Source organism: Natator depressus, chromosome 7 (genome assembly GCF_965152275.1).
Source record: "Natator depressus isolate rNatDep1 chromosome 7, rNatDep2.hap1, whole genome shotgun sequence".
In the NCBI taxonomy this organism is placed as follows: Eukaryota; Metazoa; Chordata; order Testudines; family Cheloniidae; genus Natator; species Natator depressus.
Window position 1 is genome coordinate 92,169,840 of NC_134240.1, and position 25,347 is coordinate 92,195,186.

Consider the following 25,347-nt stretch of genomic DNA (forward strand, 5'->3'; position numbering starts at 1 on the left):
TTCTGATGACGGGGGGCTGCTGTTGGGTGCTCAGCCCATGGGTGCTCCAACCCTGGAGCACCCACGGACTCAGCACCTATGGCAGCAGGGCATAATCAGTGGTTCTCAAACTTTTGTATTTCCCTTTTCACACAACAAGCCTCTGAGTATGACCCCTCCCCCTTATAAATTAAAAACACTCTTTTTTTATATTTAACACTATTATAAATGCTGGAGGTGAAGTGGGGTTTGGGGATGAAGGCTGACATCTTGTGACCCCCACATAATAACCTCATGACCCCCTGAGGTGTCATGACCCTGTTTGAGAACTCCTGGAAGTGGTGCAGAGGGAGTTGTGTGGACACTATGCACCACGGTGGGTTTCTCCTTTGTTTTTGCATGTACCTGATCACTTTTACATCATAAACAAATACTGTCAACTTAAAAAGAAAATTGAAGAACCAATACAAACACCAGTGTGTGTGTGATTATGATATGGGAATATAACATTTCATGCCACTCTCTGAACTGATGAGGAGGTACTGTGGGAGAAGCAGTTGGCTCCCTCCTATTATTGTCTGTCGCATGACAACACCTGCCATATGCTTGGAGCTGTTTACATGTATAAGAAAAGTCTCTTCCAGAGTTTCCTAGCGCCTTTGGCAACAGGCAGATCATAGACAATAACTGATCCTCCATCCAGCAGAGGTGAGTGTGCTTTTCTGCATTTGCTCTCACTTAATTGGGACCTTGCCTGTCAATAGCTGTTGTTTCTTGTCTGTGCTCTTGTCTTCTGCACTCAACTTGTTAACATGGTGTCCTACCTAACCAGGCCTACAAACAGGAAGTGAGAGTAGGGTCAGGAACTTCTAATTCCTAAATTAAACTAATATACTGCATTTAAATAACACAGATGGAAGCTTAATTGAAGAGAGGTTTATGAGAATTAAAAAGGTTTGGGAAGGTGTGTGTGAGACAGCAACATATTTTAACCTTCATGGCATTTTCATTTCTTTGTCCTTGGAGAAAAAATAGTATCATGTACTGCATGTGTTGGGTTAAATCACCTCTGGTGTAACTCAGAGAAGTCAACGGTGTTACGCCACCAGGAATGAATTTCTTTAGTTTTGTCTGGTTTTTCTCAAAATACAGATATAAAAATATTGGTGTATAGCACAATCAATCCTAGTTAATACAGCTCATTTCAGGAAAATTTCCACAGCCTCTATAAAGGGCTGGCTTGTAGAATCATAGAATATCAGGGTTGGAAGGGACCTCAGGAGGTCATCTAGTCCAACCCCCTGCTCAAAGCAGGACCAATCCCCAACTAAATCATCCCAGCCAGGGCTTTGTCAAGCCTGACCTTAAAAACTTCTAAGGAAGGAGATTCCACCACCTCCCTAGGTTACGCATTCCAGTTTGGATAAACGAAATATAAGTAAAACACTCACATGCCCATAATACCAGTGATCTGAATCAAACAGGATTAGTAGTGAAGAGAACTCCCCTTAATAAAGAGTCAGGTTGTGTACAGTCACTAATATTTATTAAATTGAACTTCCCAAGATCTCAATATTTATAGGTCAGTGATTCTTGATCAGAAAAACGTGTTTAGTGACTCTAGAATCAACAGTAACATAAATCACTATCACACTTCTATAGTGATTGTCATGCTGTCTGGTATGGTTCACAACTGAAAGTGCCAGTCTCAGGTCAGACTGTTAGACAGCATCATAGTGATGTCTCCTGGTCACCAGAGTTGGTAGCTTCATAGATTCCAAGACCAGAATGGACGTGTTGTTCCTTGACTTTAGCAAAGCTTTTGACACTGTCTCCCACAGTATTCTTGCCAGCAAGTTAAAGAAGTATGGGCTGGGTGAATGGACTATAAGGTGGATAGAAAGCTGGCTAGATTGTCGGGCTGAACGGGTAGTGATCAATGGCTCCATGTCTAGTTGGCAGCCGGTATCAAGTGGAGTGCCCCAAGAGTCGGTCCTGGGGCCGGTTTTGTTCAATATCTTCATAAATGATCTGGAGGATGGTGTGGATTGCACCCTCAGCAAGTTTGTAGATGACACTAAACTGGGAGGAGAGGTAGATAGGATACAGAGGGACCTAGACAAATTGGAGGATTGGGCCAAAAGAAATCTGATGAGGTTCAACAAGGACAAGTGCAGAGTCCTGCGCTTAGGACGGAAGAATCCAATGCACCGCTACAGACTAGGGACCGAATGGCTAGGCAGCAGTTCTGCAGAAAAGGACCTAGGGGTTACAGTGGACGAGAAGCTGGATATGAGTCAACAGTGTGCCCTTGTTGCCAAGAAGGCCAATGGCATTTTGGGCTGTATAAGTAGGGGCATTGCCAGCAGATCAAGGGACGTGATCGTTCCCCTCTATTTGACACTGGTGAGGCCTCATCTGGAGTACTGTGTCCAGTTTTGGGCCCCACACTGCAAGAAGGATGTGGAAAAATTGGAAAGAGTCCAGCGGAGGGCAACAAAAATGATTAGGGGACTGGAACACATGAGCTATGAGGAAAGACTGAGGGAACTGGGGATATTTAGTCTACGGAAGAGAAGAATGAGGGGGGATTTGATAACTGCTGTCAACTACCTGAAAGGGGATTCCAAAGAGGAAGGCTCTAGACTGTTCTCAGTGGTAGCAGATGACAGAACAAGGAGTAATGGTCTCAAGTTGCAGTCGGGGAGATTTAGGTTGGATATCAGGAAAAACTTTTTCACTAGGAGGGTGGTGAAACACTGGAATGCGTTACCTAGGGAGGTGGTGGAATCTCCTTCCTTAGAAGTTTTTAAGGTCAGGCTTGACAAAGCCCTGGCTGGGATGATTTAATTGGGGATCGGCCCTGCTTTGAGCAGGGGGTTGGACTAGATGACCTCCTGAGGTCCCTTCCAACCCTGATATTCTATGATTATGGTCATCTAGTCTGACCTCCTATATAACATATGCCATAAAACTTCCCCCCAAAATTCCTTGAGTATATCTTTGAGAAAAACATCCATTCTTGATTTAAAAATTGCCAGTGATGGAGAATCCACCATGACCCTTGGTAAGTTGTTCCGAAGGTTAATTACCCTTATTAAAAACTTACTCCTTATTTCCATTCTGAATTTATCTAGCTTCAATTTCTAGCCATTGGATCGTGTCAGCTCTTTCTCTGCTAGACTGCAGAGCACATTATCAAATATTTGTTCCCCAAGTAGGTAGTGATATTGTAATCAAATCACTCCTTAATGTTCTCTTTGTTAAGCTAAATAGATTGAACTCCAGGAGTTCCATCACAATAAGGCAATTTTATAATCCTTTAATCTTTCTCCTGGTTCTTCTCTGAACACTCTGTAATTTATCAACATCCTTCTTGAAATGTGGACACTAGAAATTGGTACAGTATTTTAGCATTGGTTGCGCCAGTGCTAAATATAGAGGTAAAATTAATCTCTCTATTGCTACTTGAAATTTCCTGTTTTTTATCACAACTCCCAAATTTTTTTCATTGCTTCCCAGGATAGAGTCCTCTATCCTGTTAGTATGGCATGCAGTCTTTGTTCCTAGATGTATACCTTTACATTTAGCTATATTAAAATGAATATTGTTTGGTTACACCTAGTTTTCCAAACAATCCAGATCGCTCTGTGTCAATGGCCTATTCTCTTCATTATTTACCACTCTCCCATTTTTTGTGTAATTGGAAAAGTTTATCATTGATGATTTTATTTTCTTCCAGGTTATTAATAAAAATATTCAAGAGTGTGGGGCCAAGAACTGATCCCAGCAAGACTCCAGCAGCACACCTGCTTGTTGATTTTCTCTTTACAATTATATTTTGAGACTTATCAGCTAACCAGCTTTCAATCCATTTCATGTGTGCTATGTTAATTCTATATCATTCTAGTGTTTTAATCAAAATGTTTTGCTGTACCAAGTCAAATACCTTACAGAAGTCTATTACAGCAACACTATTATTTTTATCAACCAAACTTGTAATCTCATCAGAAAAAGATATGAAGTTAGTTTGACAGGATCTGTTTTCCATACACCCATGTTGATTGGCATTAATTATATTTTCTGCCTTTAATTCTTTATTAATTTATTAACCATATCAGCCACTCCATTACCTTGCCCGGGATTGATGTCAGACTGACAAGGCTTAAATTACCTGGATCATCCCATTTACTCTTTTTTCAATATTGGCACAATATTAGCATTCTTCCAGTCTTCTAGAACTTCCTGGAGCTCTAGCGACTTATTGAAAATCAGCATTAACAGTCCAGCAAGCTCCTCACCCAGCTCTTCTAAAACTCTTGGATGTAAATTTATTTGGGCCAACTTATTTAAGAATGTCTAGCTTTAGTTTCTGCTGTTTAACATCCTTCTGAGATACTGTTAGTCCTACAGTGGGCAGACAAAGAAGTTCAGGCTTGACTGAGTGCTTGTCTACAGGGTGCTAGCACAACACACCAGAGGAGAGTGATTTGTAAAGTGCTGTAATGTGTTGAACTCTAAATGCCCCATGTAGACTCTGCTGGTGCATTTTAAAAGTACCTAGTTTTTGTTAACATAAGGACTACATTAATGTGAAGTAGGTAGAGGATGGAAGCAGGGTCTACACAGGGCAGTTAGCATGCAGCATGTTAGAATGCTTTACAAATCATACCCTTCTGGTATACTTTGCTGCACCAAGTAGGCAAGTCCTGCCTGCCCTTCACATACTTTGGAGATGTCACTTTAAATGCAAGCATGTGCAGTGTGCATAGATACTCACTAGAAATGGGAGATAAGTGGTAGATCAGACTGATTAACGACTGAGTGAATTAACAAGTCTATTTATTTTGGATTTGCTCCGTTAATTGTTATTATCTTTTTCTTCTGCAAGTGGCCAAGAAGGGAGGGTGAGGAATAGCTGGTGCTGTTTGCACAGGTCTCCTTGCCACAGAAAAATGGCAAAGGTTTAAGACTGTGTTGATGACAGCTATAGCCTACTTAGTCATTTCATTTCTCACTAGACTATGACCTTATTTGTTTATATATATGATTTGGGGAACAGGACCATGACCATCTTTCCTTTTGGATTCCTGTATTAGGTTTCAGGTTTTACCAGGTACTGGTAGAAACTTGACTCTTCCTGTGTTCTGTGTCTTCTGATTCAAAAATCAAGAATTCCTAACTGTACACAATATAATGCCCTACAATGGACACGTCAAGGAATGGGTGTGGATATAGCAGATAAGGTTTGTCAGGATTGTGTATCAGTGTTCTTAGTATTTCTCATATACTAGGTGATATTTTGGGTTTTCAGGGAAATTTTACTAGTGTGGGAATGTATTAAACAAGTGTAATGTTTGTTGCAACTAAGGAAAGCCTTTCCTTGAAATGCAGGAATGAAAGTCTTCTTGACTTTCACCAATGGACTAATTTTCTATCATGTGTTGGTTTTAGAATTCTAGATACAAATGGACATTTCTGTTTGTTCATGATGCTGTTCTCAATAACGTCCAAAACAGTCCAAGGACTTTTGTTATTTCTGTGGCTTAAATAGTCTTTATTTTCCATTAAATATTAATACAATAAATTGTAATGGACATAAATACACACTTAAACAAACATTTAGCTTCAACTAGGAACATATCAAAGCATATTACACATTAACTGTGATAATTATTTTCCATCCCCAAATATACTTGGATTTATGGTAGTTATCAACCATTCATAGAAAAAGGCAAGCAATAAAAAAAAAGAGAAATAAAGAAAATTCTAATTAAAAGGTAATAGAATACAGATAGAAGTGACATGCAAATACAGTCTCTTATTTCCATTTATACATTTAATTTTCTTAGTGCAAGAAGACTCTCTTTCATCAGTGAATTTCTGTGGGAATAGTGAATAGTGGAATATCGTCTAGCTGAAAATTACTAGATTGAGAGGGTACTACGTTGTATCTTATTTCCCCTGCAATTCATGAAACTCACAAGTTTACATCACCTAAAGATAAATATTTATATGATGTAAATCAGTAATTTTGAAAGTATTTTGTGTGTGTGTATATGTGTATGTATAGGTGTGTGGGTGTATATATATATATCTCACTCCCAACACGAGAGGTTATTTGTGATTCGTATATTCCTTTATAGCTGTGCATCATTTTAAAATTTAAAGATAGTAACTAAGAGTTGTAGGTATAAGGCTACTGATGGAATTTTATTGTATGTCTTAGACATGAAAATGACATCAGCGGTATCAATGATCAACAGTTATGTAAGAAAATTGATCTCTGGGTGCATCCATTAATAATCTTCAGTATTCCTTATCTTCTGAAGTACATTTGGTACTTGCCTACAGTATGTCAGCCATTTCTGTTAGGGAGCTCAATAAACAATTAAACCGCAGACCACACCAGGCAGCCTGAAATAACACCTTATGTTGGAAGAAGAAGTAGTTACATTTTTTTAAGCAAGCCTCAGGGAAATAGTGTAAACACAGCTCCATATTCTTTGCACAGAACTCCTACTGACCACAATAGGAATTCCATACAAGGGTTCATAAAGACAGTTAAAGTGCCCTGTCTCTTGAAGTTGGGAATATACATCATAGAAAGCTGCCTACTGAACCTCTACTCCGCTGCACTTTAAGGATTGCTTAACTGTCCTGAGTTCTGTGCTACAAGTACCCCATTCTATATGTGGTGCAATGAAATGCTGTCTCTGTACAGTAGCAAACCAAATATAGGGCCTGTGAAATCCAGTTTGACACAGATTAGTTATAGAAAATACTTTCCCTAAAATTAACAGATTTAGGCTTGAGCTCTGTAACTCTTGTAACTTCTAGAAACTCTCATAGCATCTAAAATCTCCCAAATCACCAGTTCCTGATTAAAGGTAACATTTCTTAAAGGGATTATCAAATCAGTAACACAACTACACAGCATATTAGATTGGTACCCAATACCATCTTAAACTATACCTCATGTAGTTTTCTAATTACTGTGTACTGCAATTTAGGTGTGTCACTGGTACCCTTGCTCTAATTCCTCTAAACATAGGGGAAACAGTAAATTCCCAGAGGCCCTTCATATTTTTCCAGGAAGTGCTAACTTGAGAATACAGTTACGTCACTACAGCACTGAGAATGTAGCTGGCTGGTTTTGCAATTTAATTCCCTGAAATGTGGCCTTCTAATGGCACAGCTCTGGGGATTGATCACAATGTCTGAGTGGATAATGCTACATTATCTGCCAATAAAACTGAGTAGCAGATGTATAGATGTCCATTTCTACTTGAATTCAGCTACCACCATCTTCACTAGACTATAGCATAACTTGTTAAAGTAACATTGATTTTTCTGACTTTTAAAATCAAACAATATTTTAGTTTAAGGTAGAAAACCTTGTGTTTAAGTGTAGAAGATAACAGAGAGAACCTACACTTCAAAATGAATGTATTTCTTCATTCTTAAAGATTGCTTTTCAACTATATTTGTCAATCCTCCTAGTGGTGTGAAAGAAGAGAATGTGACTGAGGCTTTAATCCTGCAAGCTGCTCTGTGTGAGTGAACCCTTGCTTCTTTGGGCTCCATGTGTGTGCACAATGGACCACCCATGCAGAGAAACTTGTAGAATTAGTTTGTGTGATTTAAATAAGACACTCATATCGTGAAACTCATGTTTGCCAGTCAGAGTCTTCAAAAATTTGTAAACATTACAAATTCAGTACATAAATGTATACACTCCCATATTTTAAATATGGGAATTAAAATACAAGGCCACATGACTCCCTGTGGATATCTAAACTAATACCTATACTTCCTGAAATATATTCATTTAAAGTCACTCCATGAAATAGCACTTCTTAAAATACACTGGCTAAATCTGCAACTGGTATAATTCCACTAAAGTCAATGGAGTCGTGACATAGATTAATTTGGCTCAGGGTTTCTAGAATTGACACTGCTGTTGACCTGTCAGCACTACTCAAATATTAGTAATGTCATTCTTAGAATTCAACTTTTTCCAGTGCCATAAAGGCTAAATCAAAATAGCCCTCATTCAGCTGTGTGCAAGGTGAATCTTGGCCAGCTCTTTGGAAGTGGCGCTACTTGTACTAAGATTGTTCCTTTTGCAGTCCACAAAATGTGGAAAAACTCGAATACATTAAAGTAATTATTTCAGTATCATTCTTTGGAGAAACTTTCCACACAACAAAATGTCAATACTCTGGCATTTATCAGGAATCAGTTTGATGCTAGGAATATTCCATGGAAAGCATTACAGGAATTCACATTTTAAAATGTTACAGACATTCCTGATGATGGGCACATTATTGCAAGGTATCGAACAACAGCTGAAAAATCAGGAAATAAATTTTGCATGTCTGATCCTGAAAACAAGAATATAGAAGTATTGATATTTAAGTTTATACATTAGAGATTAAAATGTACTGCGTCAACTTCTGCCATCAGCTACATTCATAGATTCTAAGGCTAGAAGGGACCATTGTTATCATCTAGTCTGACTTTCTGTATAACACAGGCCATAGAAATCCCCCAAAATAATTCCTGGAGCATATATTTAGAAAAACATCCAATCTTAATTTTAAAATGATCAGTGATAGAGAATCCACCATTACCTTTGGTTAGTTGTTCCAATGGTTACTCTCCCCAATAAAAAAAGTATGTCTTATTTCCAGTCTGAATTTGTCTAGTTTCAATTTCCAGCACTGGATCAGGTTATACCTTTCTCTGCCAGATCTGAAGAGCCCATTATTAAATATTTGTCCCCCATGTACATACTTATAGACTGTAATCAAGTCACCCCTTAATCTTCTCTTTTTTAAGCTAAATGAATTGAGCTCCTTAAGTCTATCACTATAAGGCATGTTTTCCAATCCTTTAATCATTCTTGTGGCTCTTCCCTGAACCCTCTTCAATATAACAACATCTTTCTTGAATTGTGTGCATCAGAACTGCGCATAGTATTCCAGCAGCGGTCGTACCTATGCAAATAGAGAGGTAAAATAGCCTCTCTGCTCCGACTCAAGATTCCCCAGCTTATGCATCCCAGGATCACATTAGCTTTTTTGGCCAGAGCATCATACGGGGAGGTCATGTTCAGCTGATTATCCATTCATAAAAGCTAAAGTCAGTAGGGTTGCATGGGATTAATACCAACGAGAGTTAAGTATTTACATGTAAGGTAAGGATATATAAGGCCAGAGGCCAGGAATTGCTAGAGCAGTTTCATACAGCTTTTCCAGTGCAAAACTGCCCTAAAACTTGCAGATATGGTTCCTGGAGGATCTCTTCAGTTTGGTGGGATCCTTGGATGGAATAAGGCCACTGTAATGGGTGTAGCTGGGGGAAAAGGGGTGTGGCTGGTGCACCTTTATGCTCCAATGATCTCCAGTTGCCAGAATGGCTCCTTTACTGTGGGAATGGCCCAAGGGGGACTGGCCTGGTATAGTTTGGCCTAACACTGGGGGACTTAAAACCATGTTTGTATTCCTTTCCTGAGTTGTACCAAATGCTCTTCAAAAATAGGATCTGGACATTAGTGTCTCAGATTCTACACATAATGTAATCTTTTGTGTAAATATATCATCTGTGATCTTTTAATAGATTTTGAGGTCAAATTCAGAGATGGTGTAATTTAAGAGCAGATAGGTAACTTAGGTGGAATTGCACCTGCTTACACATGCTTTGAGTTTGTCCTGTTACATTTAAAACTCCCTGATTCTAGACAATATCTTTTCCTGAACTTTAGTGCAGGAGAGCAGAAAAATGTCTTCAGTTAACCACATTCAGAGGAATAGAGAAACTTGTTGAAGATTAAATAATTGCAAAAACACTAAAAAGACTTGACAGCAATTAAAATTACAAAGGAATCCATGCAAATGATGTGTTAAACTTCAGATATAGAAAAGATGTTAACTGAAAAATAAGATGTGCTCCTAGCTTTCTTTTATTGTACAGAACAATGTTGTCACATCTGACACGACCTGTTCTGTGCTGCTCCAGCAGGAGTAGCAGATAGGCCTTGATAACAAGCCTTTATTCTTTTGATTACTCCATACGTTATTCAAAAATTAAGAATTCCCAAACTGTACACAATATAAAGCCCCGTCCTGAAATTAGATCCATACTCATGTCAGTGTGAGTCCCATTTAAGCAAGTGGAGCTCCACATGAATGTAAGGGTCTGTCTGCATTGGACCAATTATAGAGTTGGGATGTAATGCTGTATCTTTATCATGTGGTTGTGATTACATGTATAAACCACTTGTGCTTTATTGTTGTGGCTTATAATATTAAAAGAAACACGTAACAAAAACACTGCCATGTACAACACACCTTGTTGTTTATTATATATGTGTATAATATATACACAAATAAAAATGATCACCTGTAAATAATCATATTTGGAATGTGAAAGACAGAAAATGTAAACATTTTATTTGGCAGTTGTTGTCAAACAGGTGAATAAATAAATGGAAAAGTACATCTTAATACTTTTAGCAACAGATGCAGTTGCACGCATATTTACATATTGTGGATGCAAAGAACAGTTAACAATTTAATTTCTTTTTGTTAAAAAATGCAACTTCCAACACCACTAGACTTGACAATTAAAGATGAAGATACTAGTAATACTTTGTTCTAGCAATCTCAACTTTTAAAGGCATTCATCTGGAAGTAGGATAAGAGTCATCATGCATTTAGTTCATTTTGTCCACTTACGGTAGAAAGTCTGATGTAATCTCAGAATTATGAGTGTCATGCACTTAAGTCAACTATGACATGTTTATAAATTAATGTAGTTCCCTTAAAACTTGAAGCAAAGAGAAAATTGCGTTTATCAATGGAAACGTGTGTGAAAGATCTTGGTGCCTGTATGTTTAATTCTTGAAACTTCACAAATTTTGCTTTTTCAGTATCCCAGTAATAGACTTGAGTAAAAGAATAATCACTTCCAAGAATGGCATATTGATAACTGTTTATCTGAAGAGGCTGGAATACCATTGACCCTCGGGATGGCATTCTTTGTAAATCCAGAAATGCTGAACCTCCCCATTTCATTACTTTGGAATCACCAATAAATCTTGTTAAACAAATGTACACATCCTCTTTCACTCTGAAGTGTTTCACTGCATACACATCCTCCATATCTTGGATATCGAGACGCTTAACAAATTCAGTTGTTCCTTTGTTCCATTGGTATATTACAGGTCTTTGGGAACTACTAGACAGAATTAAATGAGGTTTGCCTGCTATTTCAAGATACTCCACATCAGTATCTCTGTACCACGCATGCAGAGACTGATGGGAGTAAAATCCGTTTCCATTCCATTTGTAAACCGTGGTAAAGCCAGCTTTTGAACTGTCTGCAACAACAAAATACCAGTCTTCTGCAATCCTGAAAGTTTCAATGTCATTGGGTTTTCGGATTTTAAGAATTTCAATATCTTGAATTTTTATAAACTTATTAGCAAAAATATCTCTTTTGTAAATATGGGAGCCTCCAAAGAGCTGGGCAACAATGACATACAGCTGAGTCTCAATAATTATGGGCTTACACACAACAGTTGAAGTACCTACAAAAAGAAAGATAAAGGACAAAGTTAGCACTGCCTTTGAGATCAGGTAATATAATGTTATTTGGCATGCGTTATTCATACCTGTAATGTTGTCATAATTCCTGAAAGACCCTTCTACATGGTCCCATTCAAGAAAGATGCATTTTCCAGTAAAAGGTTGGGCAATAACCACATGCTCATCATTCATGTAGGAGAAAGTATCTACTGACAGAGACTGATACGGCAGGGATTCATAAACAGCAAATTCTGCAAAAGCGCACATAACATTTGATAACTAAAGGTAGCATTTCTTTCCATATGTATTTTTTCACCATATTAAAATAATGTCATGTTAATTGATACTCATTTATTTTTAAAGAATACATTTAATAAGTAGTCTAGTTTTCCTGCTAATAAGACAGAATTTTAAGGGCTGCTTATTCTTTCTGAACTGAAAAAGAAGGTTACCTGTTACAGTTATAGTCCTGATTCTGCAATTATTACATAGGCAAATCTCCCATTAAAGTCTGAGTAAAGACTAGTAATAGATGCACAAAATGGTTTCTGTATCAGACCTGAATCCACAAGGAATTCCTGTTGACTCAGTGAGAGGTCCATAGGCAGACTGCTTGCAGAATTGCACCCTTAATTAAAAAATATAGCCTTGATTTTAAAGTACTGAGGTGAAATAATTTGGAACACATTACCTGTAATAATACAATCAAATTCCTTTGGTGATAGGCTATTGATTTTACGTTTCTTATATTCTGGTGGACTTTCGCAATAAATGTCTTCAACTGTTGCATTGGTGCTGCCCAGCCATTCCACTAACCATTTCAGTTTGCAGTCACAATTAAATGTGTTCCCTCTAAGATCCCTGTAAAAATATAAACCACACACTGAAAATGATGAATTAGCTGTTGTTTTCCACAACATCACAGGACTAAAATAACAAGGACTTTTATAAAATGACTATATTCTTGCTTTCTCTTATGAGAATGCTGGACTTTCCTGAATTAATTTGTCCTGAACCAATTAAAAAAAAACCCAAACAAACAAAAACAACACAACAGTTTGTTAAAACTACTTGCAAAAACTTAAATAGTTTCAATTATACTAAAGAAATCAAGACAAGCTTAGGCTGGGAATCAGTGGAAGTATCTGCTCTTCCGTATTTTACTTATAATCCTAAATTTACAGGTACTTAAATTCCTGTCCAACTTTTTGGCCCAAATCTTGGTTTTTTTGTTTCTCATTGTTTAGCATTTCCTCACTAGGACATTCTAGATGACACAGGGACAATTACTGTGACACGATAGATTAATTTAGTAATCAGTGGACAGTTCCTCAGCTTTACCCCTTTTTCTGCTCTTCTTCATTTAAACACACTCATTTAGGGTCATAAGGGATATAACCTGAATTCCCTTTGGGTCAAACTATGGCCTTTGAAAGATACTGAGTGCCTCTTATAAAATGCTGACACCCTCAGCTCACATTATGTAGGAGGTTTCAAAGTAGCAGCTGTGTTAGTCTGTATTCGCAAAAAGAAGAGGAGTACTTGTGGCACCTTAGAGACTAACAAATTTATTTGAGCATAAGCTTTTGTGAGCTACAGCTCACTTCATTGGATGCATTCAGTGTAGGAGGTGTCAAATGCCTTGCAGGACTGGGTGCCCTGTGAAGAGCACTGGGTATGTGGGGAACTGTAGTGGCTGACTGGTGGTGTTCTGAGGCATTCTACAAACACTTGGCAGACTCCAGAAGAAGGCCTCAGGGAGTACTGGAGGGTGTGGATGAAGAACTATATTGGGGTTTTGCAGAACTGCTGCTAACAGAAGCAATGCAAAACTCTGTGGTGCCTGTTGTCAGATTCTAGAAGGCATGCAGGGGAGAGGGAAGCAGCCTGATCACTTGGCTATGCCCTAAATAGCCCTGGAGTGCCATTGGGCCAGCTCCAGGACTTACTGGTGCAGGGAACATTAGGTATCTACTGAGTCTAACTTCTATGTGTACTGGGGGAGCCAGAATTTTGCAAATTGTCTCTAATGGGACTCTTCCAGTGGAATGACTGCAAGATCTGGTCCAAGCATATATTTCAAAAATATATTTTGTACTTTTACAAATGTTTAAGATACTTTGGTTTACAAATTTAAAATTTAAAACTAGTTTACATTTTGTTTTGGTTGCAATTTGAGTTAGCCAGGTATAAAGTACTTGTACTGAGATTTTAAATGATCATTGTGTTTAAAGATAGCCTCCTGTTAGATTATATTGGAAACATGAAATGTTCTCATTCTCATCAAGTATCCTTCTCCCTGCTTTCACATCGTGTCCTGTTTGCATTACAAAGGATGTGTCTTTTTCTTATTTCAGTGGCCATATTTAAGTGTCATATTATTGGGATTGTGACCATACAGAATTCTTATTTTATTTTATATATATATAATCTTATCTGGGAAATATTATACAATATTGACAGCATTAAACGTAAATCAAATCCACCCTTGTTTCTACCACCTTCACCCACCAATGCGATAGGATTCCTTCACTGTCTACTGGCCTGAATGTCCACTGGGTCATAGGAATGTCCTGTTACTAGGTCTATCTTGTATATTTTACATCATGAAAGAAGTTAAAAGAGAGGTGAAAATTCATATACCCAAAATTCCAAATCAAGTACTTTACAATATGTTGCAGTCATCACCAATAGGCAATGGCCTGTTTTTTCTAACCATAGTGTCTGAAAATAAGAAATTGCTGATTTCTTACACGTTTGTTAAAGAATCCAGCCCTTTGAATATGTCTTTTGGAAGTGTTTGGAGATTATTGTTTGCAAGGCTCCTGTAAAAGAAAATATGTCAGCTCATCAGATAATACATTTCTACAAAATGCAATATTGTTTTTTATGGTAAAGAACAATAATGTACTTCAATGCTTAGTTATACAAGATTACTTTAAAGAATATCTCATTTACCTTGTGACTCTTTCTTCTGCTAAGATATATTCACACTTCCTATTGCTCTCTTGCTTTTCAACATTCTTGTATCATTTACAGTACTTCACTCAGAGTAGTAGAAAATGTGATCATCTCTAGTATTTTGCCTTCACCATTATTTTAAAATGATTATCCATGACTGGACACACAAATGTCTTCCCTTCTGGACAGCCAGTGTGTTGTTATAATATTGTAATGTCCTGCCTCCATGTCCACTTTCTAGGAACCACAATCTATCTTAAACACTGAATCCATGATACTGTAGCTAGCTCTCATTGGTTCATGGTTTCTGAAAATATCCAGTAACTAACATTTTTGGGAGTCAATAAGTTTATAAAGCAGAAATTGGAGGTCAACATTGAGTTAAGCCTAAAAGTTTTCTTGCTTGGGTTATTAAGGGATAAAAAGTTATCTTACCAGCAAATAATAACAATACTATGTCTTTGATTTTCAAGAAAACTATTTTAAACTAAGAGAGTACCCAACAGTTTCAACTGGTAAAGTGGACAGAAGATGTGAATATACTTTTAAAATAGTTAATTCATTTTTTCCAGCAGGTACACCTGTGTAAGCCCATGGATGATGCAAGGTTTTCACAAGTATCACTCAGGGCATAACTAGAAGAGAATGTGGTTGTGTGTGTGTGAGTCAGTGCCTAATTTGGTCAGCAAAATCTTTATCACTGGTGAGGATGCATGAAAAGGAAAGAAGCTGGCATGATTTTCAGATTCCAGTTGGAATTTGTGGCACTGGGCATTAGAAATAAAAACTATTTTTACTTGTAAATTGTACACATCTGACAAGGAGGCATTTAGATACAATAGCTCTGATTGAGCAAAGTGCTTAACCACATGTTTAAGGTTAAAGCTTAAAGGCTAGTGTTTTTGTGTGTGAGTAATGTGCCCTCTCTGGCGCCATTTACATTTACATTTAGACCATATTTGGTTTACTGCAACTAATTTATAAACTCAAACTTGCCAGACATTTATGCATTTGCTTAACTTTATGCATGTGAGTAATTTGATATTAGTCAATGGAACTACTCACATATCTAAAGTTAAGCACATATATGAACATGCAGGATCCCAGCCTTACGTAATCTTTGATCACCGAATTATACCAAGCAGAGCACAATAATGGATACAGAGCTACTAAAAGTTCATAATTTTAGTGGGAATCAGATTAACAGAAAAAAATCCAGATTTATACATTGAGCCGATTCTTGGATGAAAGGTTGGCTCTTTATATCTTCCATTATTAGAAAACATGCCATAAGATTTTATTATGTAACCTCTAGATGGTGCTCTTAGTGGTACCTGTGCAGAAAACACTTAGTTGGAAAGGATGGATGCTAATGAGGGAGTAAATATTCAGTCGTGTGTAATTATGTTTGAAGGCCCATATTTTAAATCTCAGAATGACATTTTGCTTTTCTGAAAAACTTCAAGGATGCCATCAAAATTACATCTTGTTCATGGAAATAATTTTCTATGCTAAAATATTCTGCAATTTAGGGTTATGGCATTAAATGAGTCAAAAGTGCAATTATACCACTCCTATGCTTTTAAAAAAATATTCCACTCTTCAAAATGAATTGTCTTGAATAGGTATACTAGATGTGACTACACTACAGTGAGGACACATTCCAATTATTAGAGTTATTTGCATAAATGTAAAACCCAGATGTTTGGGTAATTTTACTAGAATGCAGAAATTCACTTGTGAAAAGGAAATGGGCGGAGTATACAGAACAAAGGTCATATTCTGCCATCACTTCATGGAACTCATCAGTATGCATAATTACCATGAATCTCTTTGACGTATTTTACATGACAATAGTATTCTGCTCTTCCTCAAGTGGAGTGTGACTCAGAGAATCTACTTGTTATGCTAGGTAAGTGTATATAGACACATTCTAGGAAAGGACAAGGATGTACAAACAAGGATTAAAGTGGTCACACTCAGTAGTTTATGGGCCTGCTTCTGTAGGTATTCTGCCTGCAAAACTCTGCTGTGACAATTGAGCCTATAACTTTTTGCCTGTTTGGGAATCATCCATGAAAAGTAAGTCAAGTTATTTTCAATAAAGAATGTTATAAACTGGTGCAAGAAAATCAGACAGAGAGACTGAATGAGTCCAGACAAGAAAATGCAGGTCCGGAAATTAATGAACGAAAATTGGTGTGTCGAATATTAGCCCTAATTGGTGGGCAAAATAATGAGGGGATAAACCATGTTGCCCACATTACAACCCCTTTTGGGGGAGGAGGTGTCTTTAAAATACTTTGAAAAATCTCATCTTGACTTTACTGAACGTGTCTAATCTCATCTTCCCTGACCCTAAGACAGAAGGAGCAGACCTGACCAAAGGATTTTCTTTCCGAGAGGAAGGTCATCAGGACTTGCTCTTGTTTAAGCTCTCTGACCTATTCACTGGATCCTGAAATCAATTGAACTGCACGCATCAGCACAGTGAGATGATGGTTTATCCAGCCCTGCCCTGTCTAAGGAAAAAAGCACCAACCCAGATGACGTCCTTGACCAGAATGTGAGCCTGGGACCACAGCAACAGTTGTTGTGGCCGACATGCGAGTCTAAAGCATCCATTCATAACAGAATACTGGTTCCAAGGACATCAACAAAAGCTATATTTCCCCCACCTTTTCTATCCTGTCTCTTCTCCACAGAAGTAAATACCCTTCATACATCAGGACTGAGAGTAAAATTAACCCTTTCCTTTTCATCACAGAAAGGTTGCTGGTATAAGGGACTGATATTTTACCTCCAAAAGAAGAAAAATTTTAATAGCTTTTGATTAAGTTTGTTTTGCATAATTACTCAATTTCATTAAAGTGTAAATGTTTCTTGTTCTTTCTTGTGTTTTAATCAATATAGTTCCTGCTTTAGAATGAGTGCCTTCGGGTGTTTGCCAGAGAAACTAAGCAAACCAGGGTCTCTGTAGAAACCCCTTCCCACTCGCCAAACCTTTGTAACACTGTTTCAGTGTTGGGCAGTGAAAGAGTTTATAACACCTTTTAACTCTTTTGGCCCTTGAGCTCAATACAACATTTATTGGAGCTGTGACTCAGATCTCAAAGGGTTATACAAATGTGGCAATTGGCTTGCTTGGCAAACAACTGAATGTTTTCATAATTGGGTTTGGGAAGTAAAAGGTCATTAAAAAGATTAGGAGCACAAAGCACAAGAAACTGCATCTGTTTCACTCTGATTAATGTTTCAGGATTTTATTTTGATTTTGTTTCAGACACTTTATCGTAGTGCCTTGTTTTAATTGTGTTTCAACTTTTATTTTTTCCTTTTCCTGTCATGATCTGTGATTTTTAATTTTCCTTTTTGATTTTAACCATGGTTGTATTCTGTTTGTTTTTCTTGAGGTCAGTAAATACTTGTAAGTTAAAATGTTTTCCAAAAAGTCCCCTCAAAAGAGCAAAGTTAGTAATAGAACTTATTTTATTACTGCAAAAGCCCAGGAAAATATGAATCCTTTTCCTCAGGTGAAACCCCTTCAGATGTTTCTAGTAGTTTTAGTTCTGCAGAGGCTGTTCTACATGAATTAACTATCATAAAGGAAGATGGGGTAATCCACCCACAATTCCCTTTGTGGGTCCTTAAAGAACGAGACTTCTTGGAGAAACATTGGCTTCTGGAGCGGGCTTCACCATCATGGCTGGCACCCCTACCATCTCCTGGGACCCAGACCTTCTTCAACCTAATCCTGAGAGATGCCCTGACCAGACCGGGCCAAAAAAAAAGAAAACTACCCTGATAAAATTGCCACTTCTACCAGCTCCAGCTGAATCCCAAACGCCCTGGGATGAAATAGGATCAGCTTTTAACAACAGCAACAACAACAGCTCTAACACATCTCAATTAACTTCTTCTGTTTCCCCCAGAAGGACAGTTATTACCATCTTTGATACCATCTAAGAGACTGTCAGACAAGGGGGATTTTCCTTCTAAAAACTCTCTCCAGTAAAGGGAACAAAGAATGTCGTTAAAATGAAAACCTTATTTAATATTTACATTTCAAATGCTTTACCTGGTTTTCTTTCTTTTCTTTATCTTTAATACAAAGTTTAAAGGATTTTTAATGATGCGCTTGCCATGGTTTTAAGCAGGCTGAGGTCTCTGTATACCAAACCCTGAGTCTTGTTTAACACTGTTTAATGTTTGACAATGCCTGGGTTATGTTAACACCATTAGCCCATATATTCCATCTAGATTAATACAACTCCCATTGTATTGAAGATTAGCTTTGCATGTGAAGAAACTGCATGATATATAAACTCATCTCCCAAGATTGTGTGTGCAACCACATGCAGACAACAATAGCTGTTCAAAATACTGTCTCATCTCCTGCATATGCTTTCCCTTAGAAAACTATTGAGGGGTCCCTTTAAGCTACCACAACAGTTAAGACATGATGTTATTTTTAAATTGTGTCCTTTGCAGAATAGGGACTGTATCTTCCTCTGTGTTGGGAAAATACCTGCACACTGATAGCAGCAGGCACATAATAAATAAATTAATAAAATAAATAATTTAATAAGTTAATAAATAAAATAATTTGTGTATGTAAAGCTATTCATGTTCATAAATGTTTGCAGTTTACGGGCCCTTCAGGTTATCAACAACCTTATCCCATTCTATGTCTTTTTTTTAACTACGCCATAATTATACCTGTAGACAGATTTTTATGTATATACCACACATCTTAGTTTCTCTCTCTCTCTCTCTCTTTCTATTGTCCCAGTCCTAAAAATATTTATGCATGCAAATAACTTTACGCATGTGAATAGTCACAGTGAATTCAGTTTACACCAGCTAAGGACCTGGTCTATAGTATCCTATGATGCATTTGTTATATGATGCAGAATTAGGTGAAATTTAATTAATTATATTTGTGCATTCACCATATGTAGGTGAAATTGTGCTTTCCCCTGCATCTGACCATATATGAAACAAAAAGCCAAATGACTCTGTACTTCTCTTAGAAGCTATTATGTTGAGGACAAAAGGTCAGAATACACTCCCCCGCATACGACAAATACACCAAGATATATGCCTGTGTGAATGCAAATGATCAGAGTAGGGAATTCATACATATGTTAGGCACACCCCACACATTTTAGACAATTAATGTTATTTAGACTTTATAGAGAGCAAAATCTCCATAACAAAGCCTCATTTTCTTAGAATATTTCTGGTATATTTTTCTATATAGAAAAGGTAACCGCTATATTTTGAAAGGAAGTTCATTCAATTTTTTATAAACAATTAATTTGATGTGGATACATATAGTGTGTAAAAACTGACTGAAAATGCCACACACCTTTTGATTAAACATGACAGTAGTTTAGCTTTGATAAATCAGACCCTGTGAATACTGTACATACATTTGCAACTAAATGTTACCGGTGTCAGTATACTGTCCTGGGCTCACATGCTTTCAGTTTCTACTTCTATATTTTTGTTTCTTGATTTAGCTTTAAATTGGAACTTTTCTTAGTTTAGCTGATTGTCTTTCTAAAACTATTCTTGAACAGCAAGATCATAATCCTGTTCTTGCTCCTCGGATTAGTGTGTGAGAGAGAAAAGGGGAAGCAGCCAAGTGGACAGTTTTTGCATCATTCTTCCTGCACAGGGCAGGATAGACATGACCTGGCTGAGAAGTTTTTTTTGTTGGTTTTTTTTTGCCATTTCTGGTCTGCATAATATGGGTATTGACATTGTTTAAGCAACAAACGTCAATGATTATATAATATCAAATGCTAAATTAAACGACATAGTGGTTCAGTTACTAAATTAAATACACCCTATTAATACATGAAAACACTTTACTTACAGGTGAATTAAAGATTTCAGTCCTCGAAAAGTATTTCTTGAAATTGACTTAATGCTGTTGTTCTCTATGAACCTGTAATGGGTCACAAATTCATTTTGGTTAAAGCAATGCCTGTAACTTGGAAATCCCACCTAGTCCATAATTCTAGAAATATTTTGTTCACTCACAAATATTCTAGATGAGGAAGGCCCATGAAAGCATCATCGCTAATAACATCAAAAGAGTTTGATGTAAATAACCTGCATAAAGAAATACAAAATAAACTGTTAGATTTTTATACTTTTTAGCGCATGATCCAGAAATCCCCATGCAGACCAAACTCTCACTGACCACATCAAAGGTTTTGTCTGTGTAAGGGTTGCAGGATAATATGGCTAATGTGCACTGCCCATATATGGCATAGTATAGTGCAATTGTTCTCAACCCGTGGCCTGTGGGTTGCTAGCGGCATAATCAGCACACAGCTGTGGCCCATGTGACATCCTCAGGGCCATACAGGTAATATATGTACTGTGTGGATGTGGCCCACATAATACATAGAGAGCTGCCTATGCAGCCCACAGTGGTAAATAGGTTGAGAACCACTGACCCTAGGGAGCAGCAAAACTGGTTTGCTTTCTAGACTAAGGACTAGATCCTCAGCTGAGCTAAACTGATGTAGCTCCATCTGAGTACAGTAGGACTTAAGCACATACTTATCAGGCCAATCAGCTACCTATGCAAGCTCCATGAAACTAATGGGACTGCACAAGTATTACTAAAGACATACCCAGAAGACAATGAGGTGCACAGGTATTGCCCTGCAGAACCTTTATTTCTGATGGTGATGTGGGAGAAGACCCTAGCTTGACATTCAGATTGCAGGATGAGTTTGCAGAGCTGGCAATTAGGAAAAAATCTTTTAACTTGTGAAAAGAGCACATTTGAGATATAATCAGCATGGACTCCCTTAAAGCCATTTTAACTTAGTGTTCAGAGTAGAACCATATTTTAAAATGGATTTTGCTTACCGGAGGTGGTTCACAGTGCAGGTTTCATTATGTATACATTATATTATATATGTATATATTTTTCTTTTTGTCTATCATATACTGCCACCGCATTTAATTTTTCCTATAAAAATCTTTTAATCTTTCATAAAATTGATTAATGGTCTGTCCTATTTATAATTAATAGACAAGTTTGCTTTTGGTGATTTTAAATCAGTTTTGGATTGCCACACCCCTAATATGCCAGGGGATTGTCAACGAAGATGAGTTTCACTTTCCTCAATGGAATTACAATCAGCTGGACTTCAAGGGAACATGGACTTATAGTGTAATATCCAGAGGCACTTAAAGATTCAAAATTACAAAGCATTAATTAATAATGAGTTAATTTATTCTTTGGAATCCTGCATTAAAAAATTTCAAGTTCATTTATTTTCTAGCTCTGCTACTATAGGTTATGCTTTCTCCAGTTAAAGAGGTTGACATAGATTTATAGGAATGGTTTTAATAGGAAAGATTTTCTCACATGTATGTTTCAAAAGCTTGAGATCAAATCTTGCCATCAGACCCACATTGTAGATCTGCATCATAGCTTGTCTGCAATTCATATTTATTTATTTACTATTAACATAATTGTCTCAGGATACTTTTTATTTGATCACAATCTACCCTCTTTGTAGTATATAGGGATAGGATAGTATCCCTTTAAATAGTTTATGAGCCCTCTAGTCTAGTGGCATTGCTTATGTTCTATGTTTTAGAAGCTGCTCGAACCCAACCAGGGCAGCAGGGTATATATGAAGTTAAGTTTTCTTTCCTTTCCCTTCTCCCAACTGTGGAATGGGTTGAGGTTTTTTTGTTCCCAATCACAAAGTAAGCAATCTGGGGATAGTTTGTATTGTTTTAGCGTACTACTTGTCAAAACCCACAATGGAACAAAAACTGCTTTTGTAAGTTTGGAGATTATGTTGCAGCATTTTGTTAGCAATAACATGTGGTACATTGTGTGAGTGAAGCGAATGGTATATCATGCAAATACAGCCTGAGGTATTTATTAAGTATCATTTATTTATTTATTTATTTATTACCCTAGGACCTAGTTATAGACCGGGACCCCTTTGTTCTAGGTGCAGTACAAACACAGCACAAAACGATGGCCGCTGCTCCAAGGAACTCCCAGTCTACTTCACTTAACCTATTCTATGGCCCATGCTAGACGTAGGATTGCTAAGTGCAGGTGGCGTGGCACAGCCAAGAGGGAGGGTTATGATGTCCTTTTCACTTTACTGACATACAAGCAACATAATACAAATACAGCCACTTCTTTTTTTCTCTACTGGAAGGCCCAGCTCAGAAGTCATGTGGGCTTTGTCCCTTTTGTGATCTGTGACCACTTTGGAAAATGTTGTAGGGAATAATGCACAGTGGAACTGTATTCAGGTTTCCATAGTAACTACATTTACCTATTTACCCTGTATCCAAAATTGTACAGTGTGCCTGCACCTCCTTATCAGCTCCACTTGAGGTAGAAAAGCACAGCTTGAGTCATGGCTTCAGCCACCAGAACACCAACAGTTTAATGTAACAGCCTTAGTGCTCTAATACATCAAAATTTCACTTTGTAGCAAATCTACTGCACATGTGAAATCAGTCATATGCAGGTGTCCTATTTCATTTTTGAACAGGCTGAAAAAAGTCTCTCGTCAGATTTCCGAAACAAATTTGGATACATCTCAAACTGATAGCAAACCCAGTACAAACAGTTCAGGTTTTTACCTCCTATATCTTTGTACAGCTAGTGATTATATAATCACTCTTCCAGTTTTCTAGAAAGCTATTTCTCTGGAGAATCTGTAAAATTTTACACACAAATGAATCTAAACATCTAACAATATTCCAGTGTTCTGTTCAGTGCACACACTGTCATAGTGTTTGATTTTGTAATGATTTTGTAATGACTGCTTAAGAATTTACAGTTTTCATCAATCTCACTACTTTAGAGAATGCAAAATAACAAATGATGGGCCAAATCCAGTCCCTACCCAGGCAAAACTCCTATTGAGGTGTCAACACTTCTACTGAAATTAATGGTAGTTTTGCCTGAGTAAGGACTTCAGGATTCATCCCATTGAAATTAAGGGCCTGATCCTGAGATATCCTGAACATCTCATCAATGGGGACCAGGCCCTAAGATTGCAGAAAAGAAACAGGCACAGTTGTTGTAATGCTCAGACCCCTTCAGTAACATCCATTAGAGTACAATACATAAAAGGATAGCATATCTGTCATCACAGAAAGCAATCTTCAGAATTTAATCTATTCCAACTAACACTGACAGCAAATAATAATAACTAATAATTAATAAAACCCCAAACAAGTACATGCAGTTTAACACCCCTACCCCATTAAACATATGCCATCTTTCAAAATTACCTTTACTTCAAACTCTAACTGTTTGTGTATTTTGATGTGTAATGGAGCCACCCTTGCTATTTCTTATAAAGTGGGTATTCAGACCCTTACTATATTGTTTATGGATATATATGTTTCATAACAAATAATCATATGATATAAATATTTCTCACAGAAGCTGCAGAGACGGTGTGAGCAAAAAACTCCCTTCTGGGATTTTAGTAAAAGCAGATCTCACAAAGGATCTGGAAAGAAGGGGGAAAAAATTGTGTTAATGAGATCTCAAATATTCATCATTACAACACTGAGCTGTGAATTACAATATAATTTCTTTACATAGCTACTATTAATTAACAATAAAAACAAATCTGTTATAGTTTTCACATAATGCAGAAAAAGGCAGAAAAAGGTACATGTATAGAGGAAGGAGATGTAACACACATTTTAACATTCTATCTGATGATTTTGAATGCGGAAGGTATATTCCCTACTGCAAGCATCGTTCAGTCTGCGCTGAAAACACCAAACATAATAGTTCATTTTAAATAATAAATTAAATAACCAAATGCTTACAGCCCTTACAGTGAGATAACATCAGGCGGAACGCTGGTTGGAATAGATCTGGCATTTTCACATAAAGCATTATCTTTGGTACAAGTACACCAGGCAGGACATTTTGGCTTCACTGATTTCTTCCCTTCAGTCAGCAAAAGCATACAAAAAAGGCATAGGAAATAAGCAATTCTTCTAAAGGGTCTGCTGGCATTTCCCATTCTTTTGATCGACTCTGGTTCCAGCCAGTTGAAAGAATATCCCAAAACATGAACAGGGCTTCTTTATTCAGTCACTGGATGTCTTTCTATAAGGCCAAGTCAATATTTGTCTCTCCTTTTCCAACCCTTTTCCCTTTCCCTCTGTATCTGTTATTGAAGATAAAAACCTGCAGCTGATCTCTGTGTTTCTACTCACTCAGGCAACGTACTGCTCAGAGAAGGGACCTGCGAGGTGCTGTAAGATGGGGAAAATCCAACCAGCTGTAGGGAGGGGAAAAAAGAAAAGACTTGCATCACCACAAAAACAGTGAGCACAACACAGCATTAGACTGCAAGTTGATGTAACTGAGAAAATACACTGCTTTCTGTTTTCATAGGGAGGCCCTTCCTCGTTACCAAAAATAGTACAGCATTATGTTTTGCTGGTGGGTGGGTGAGTGGGTGTGGGGTGGAATGTGCGTGTGTGGGGAGAAACAGTCATCTTTTTCTGGATCCTTATAGCCTCATAAACCTTTGGGAATTGTGCTTTACATATTACAAGCGACAGGAGAAGTAAAAAAGCCAGTACCCCCTGGAAAATGAAATTGAGTGAAACCATCAAAAGCATTGCTACAAAAGCTGTTAGATTAATTTATATCCTTGGCCTTTATTGCTCGTTTGCATCGCTGAAAAACAAAAAGGCACACATGGAAAATATTACTGAGTATGAGAGAATGCCTACAACTGTCATTTCTAAACAAAATATTCTACCATGC

General features: G+C 37.4%; 1 protein-coding gene and 1 long non-coding RNA gene across 6 annotated transcripts in view; one reads left to right on the top strand and one right to left on the bottom strand.

Annotated features, from left to right (window-relative positions):
- The window catches only part of LOC141991052 (uncharacterized), a 43,948-nt gene that overhangs the window by 14,020 nt on the left and 4,581 nt on the right, over positions 1 to 25,347 (top strand). The window lies entirely within an intron of this gene.
- LGI1 (leucine rich glioma inactivated 1) lies at positions 10,324 to 24,977 on the bottom strand. Of its 5 annotated transcripts, none has more exons than XM_074959070.1 (8): positions 24,789 to 24,977; positions 23,993 to 24,064; positions 20,586 to 20,657; positions 20,419 to 20,490; positions 14,327 to 14,398; positions 12,265 to 12,434; positions 11,660 to 11,824; positions 10,324 to 11,575 (listed from the first exon to the last, which is right to left on the bottom strand). In XM_074959070.1, exons 1-8 carry the CDS (start codon positions 24,884 to 24,886, stop codon positions 10,758 to 10,760), a joined length of 1,539 nt encoding a protein of 512 aa, XP_074815171.1. In that variant the 5' UTR covers positions 24,887 to 24,977; the 3' UTR covers positions 10,324 to 10,757. The 5 variants fall into 5 exon arrangements, with proteins under 5 accessions (XP_074815171.1, XP_074815170.1, XP_074815172.1 ...); XM_074959069.1 differs by having other exon boundaries at positions 24,402 to 24,917; XM_074959071.1 differs by lacking the exon at positions 24,789 to 24,977 and adding an exon at positions 24,393 to 24,446.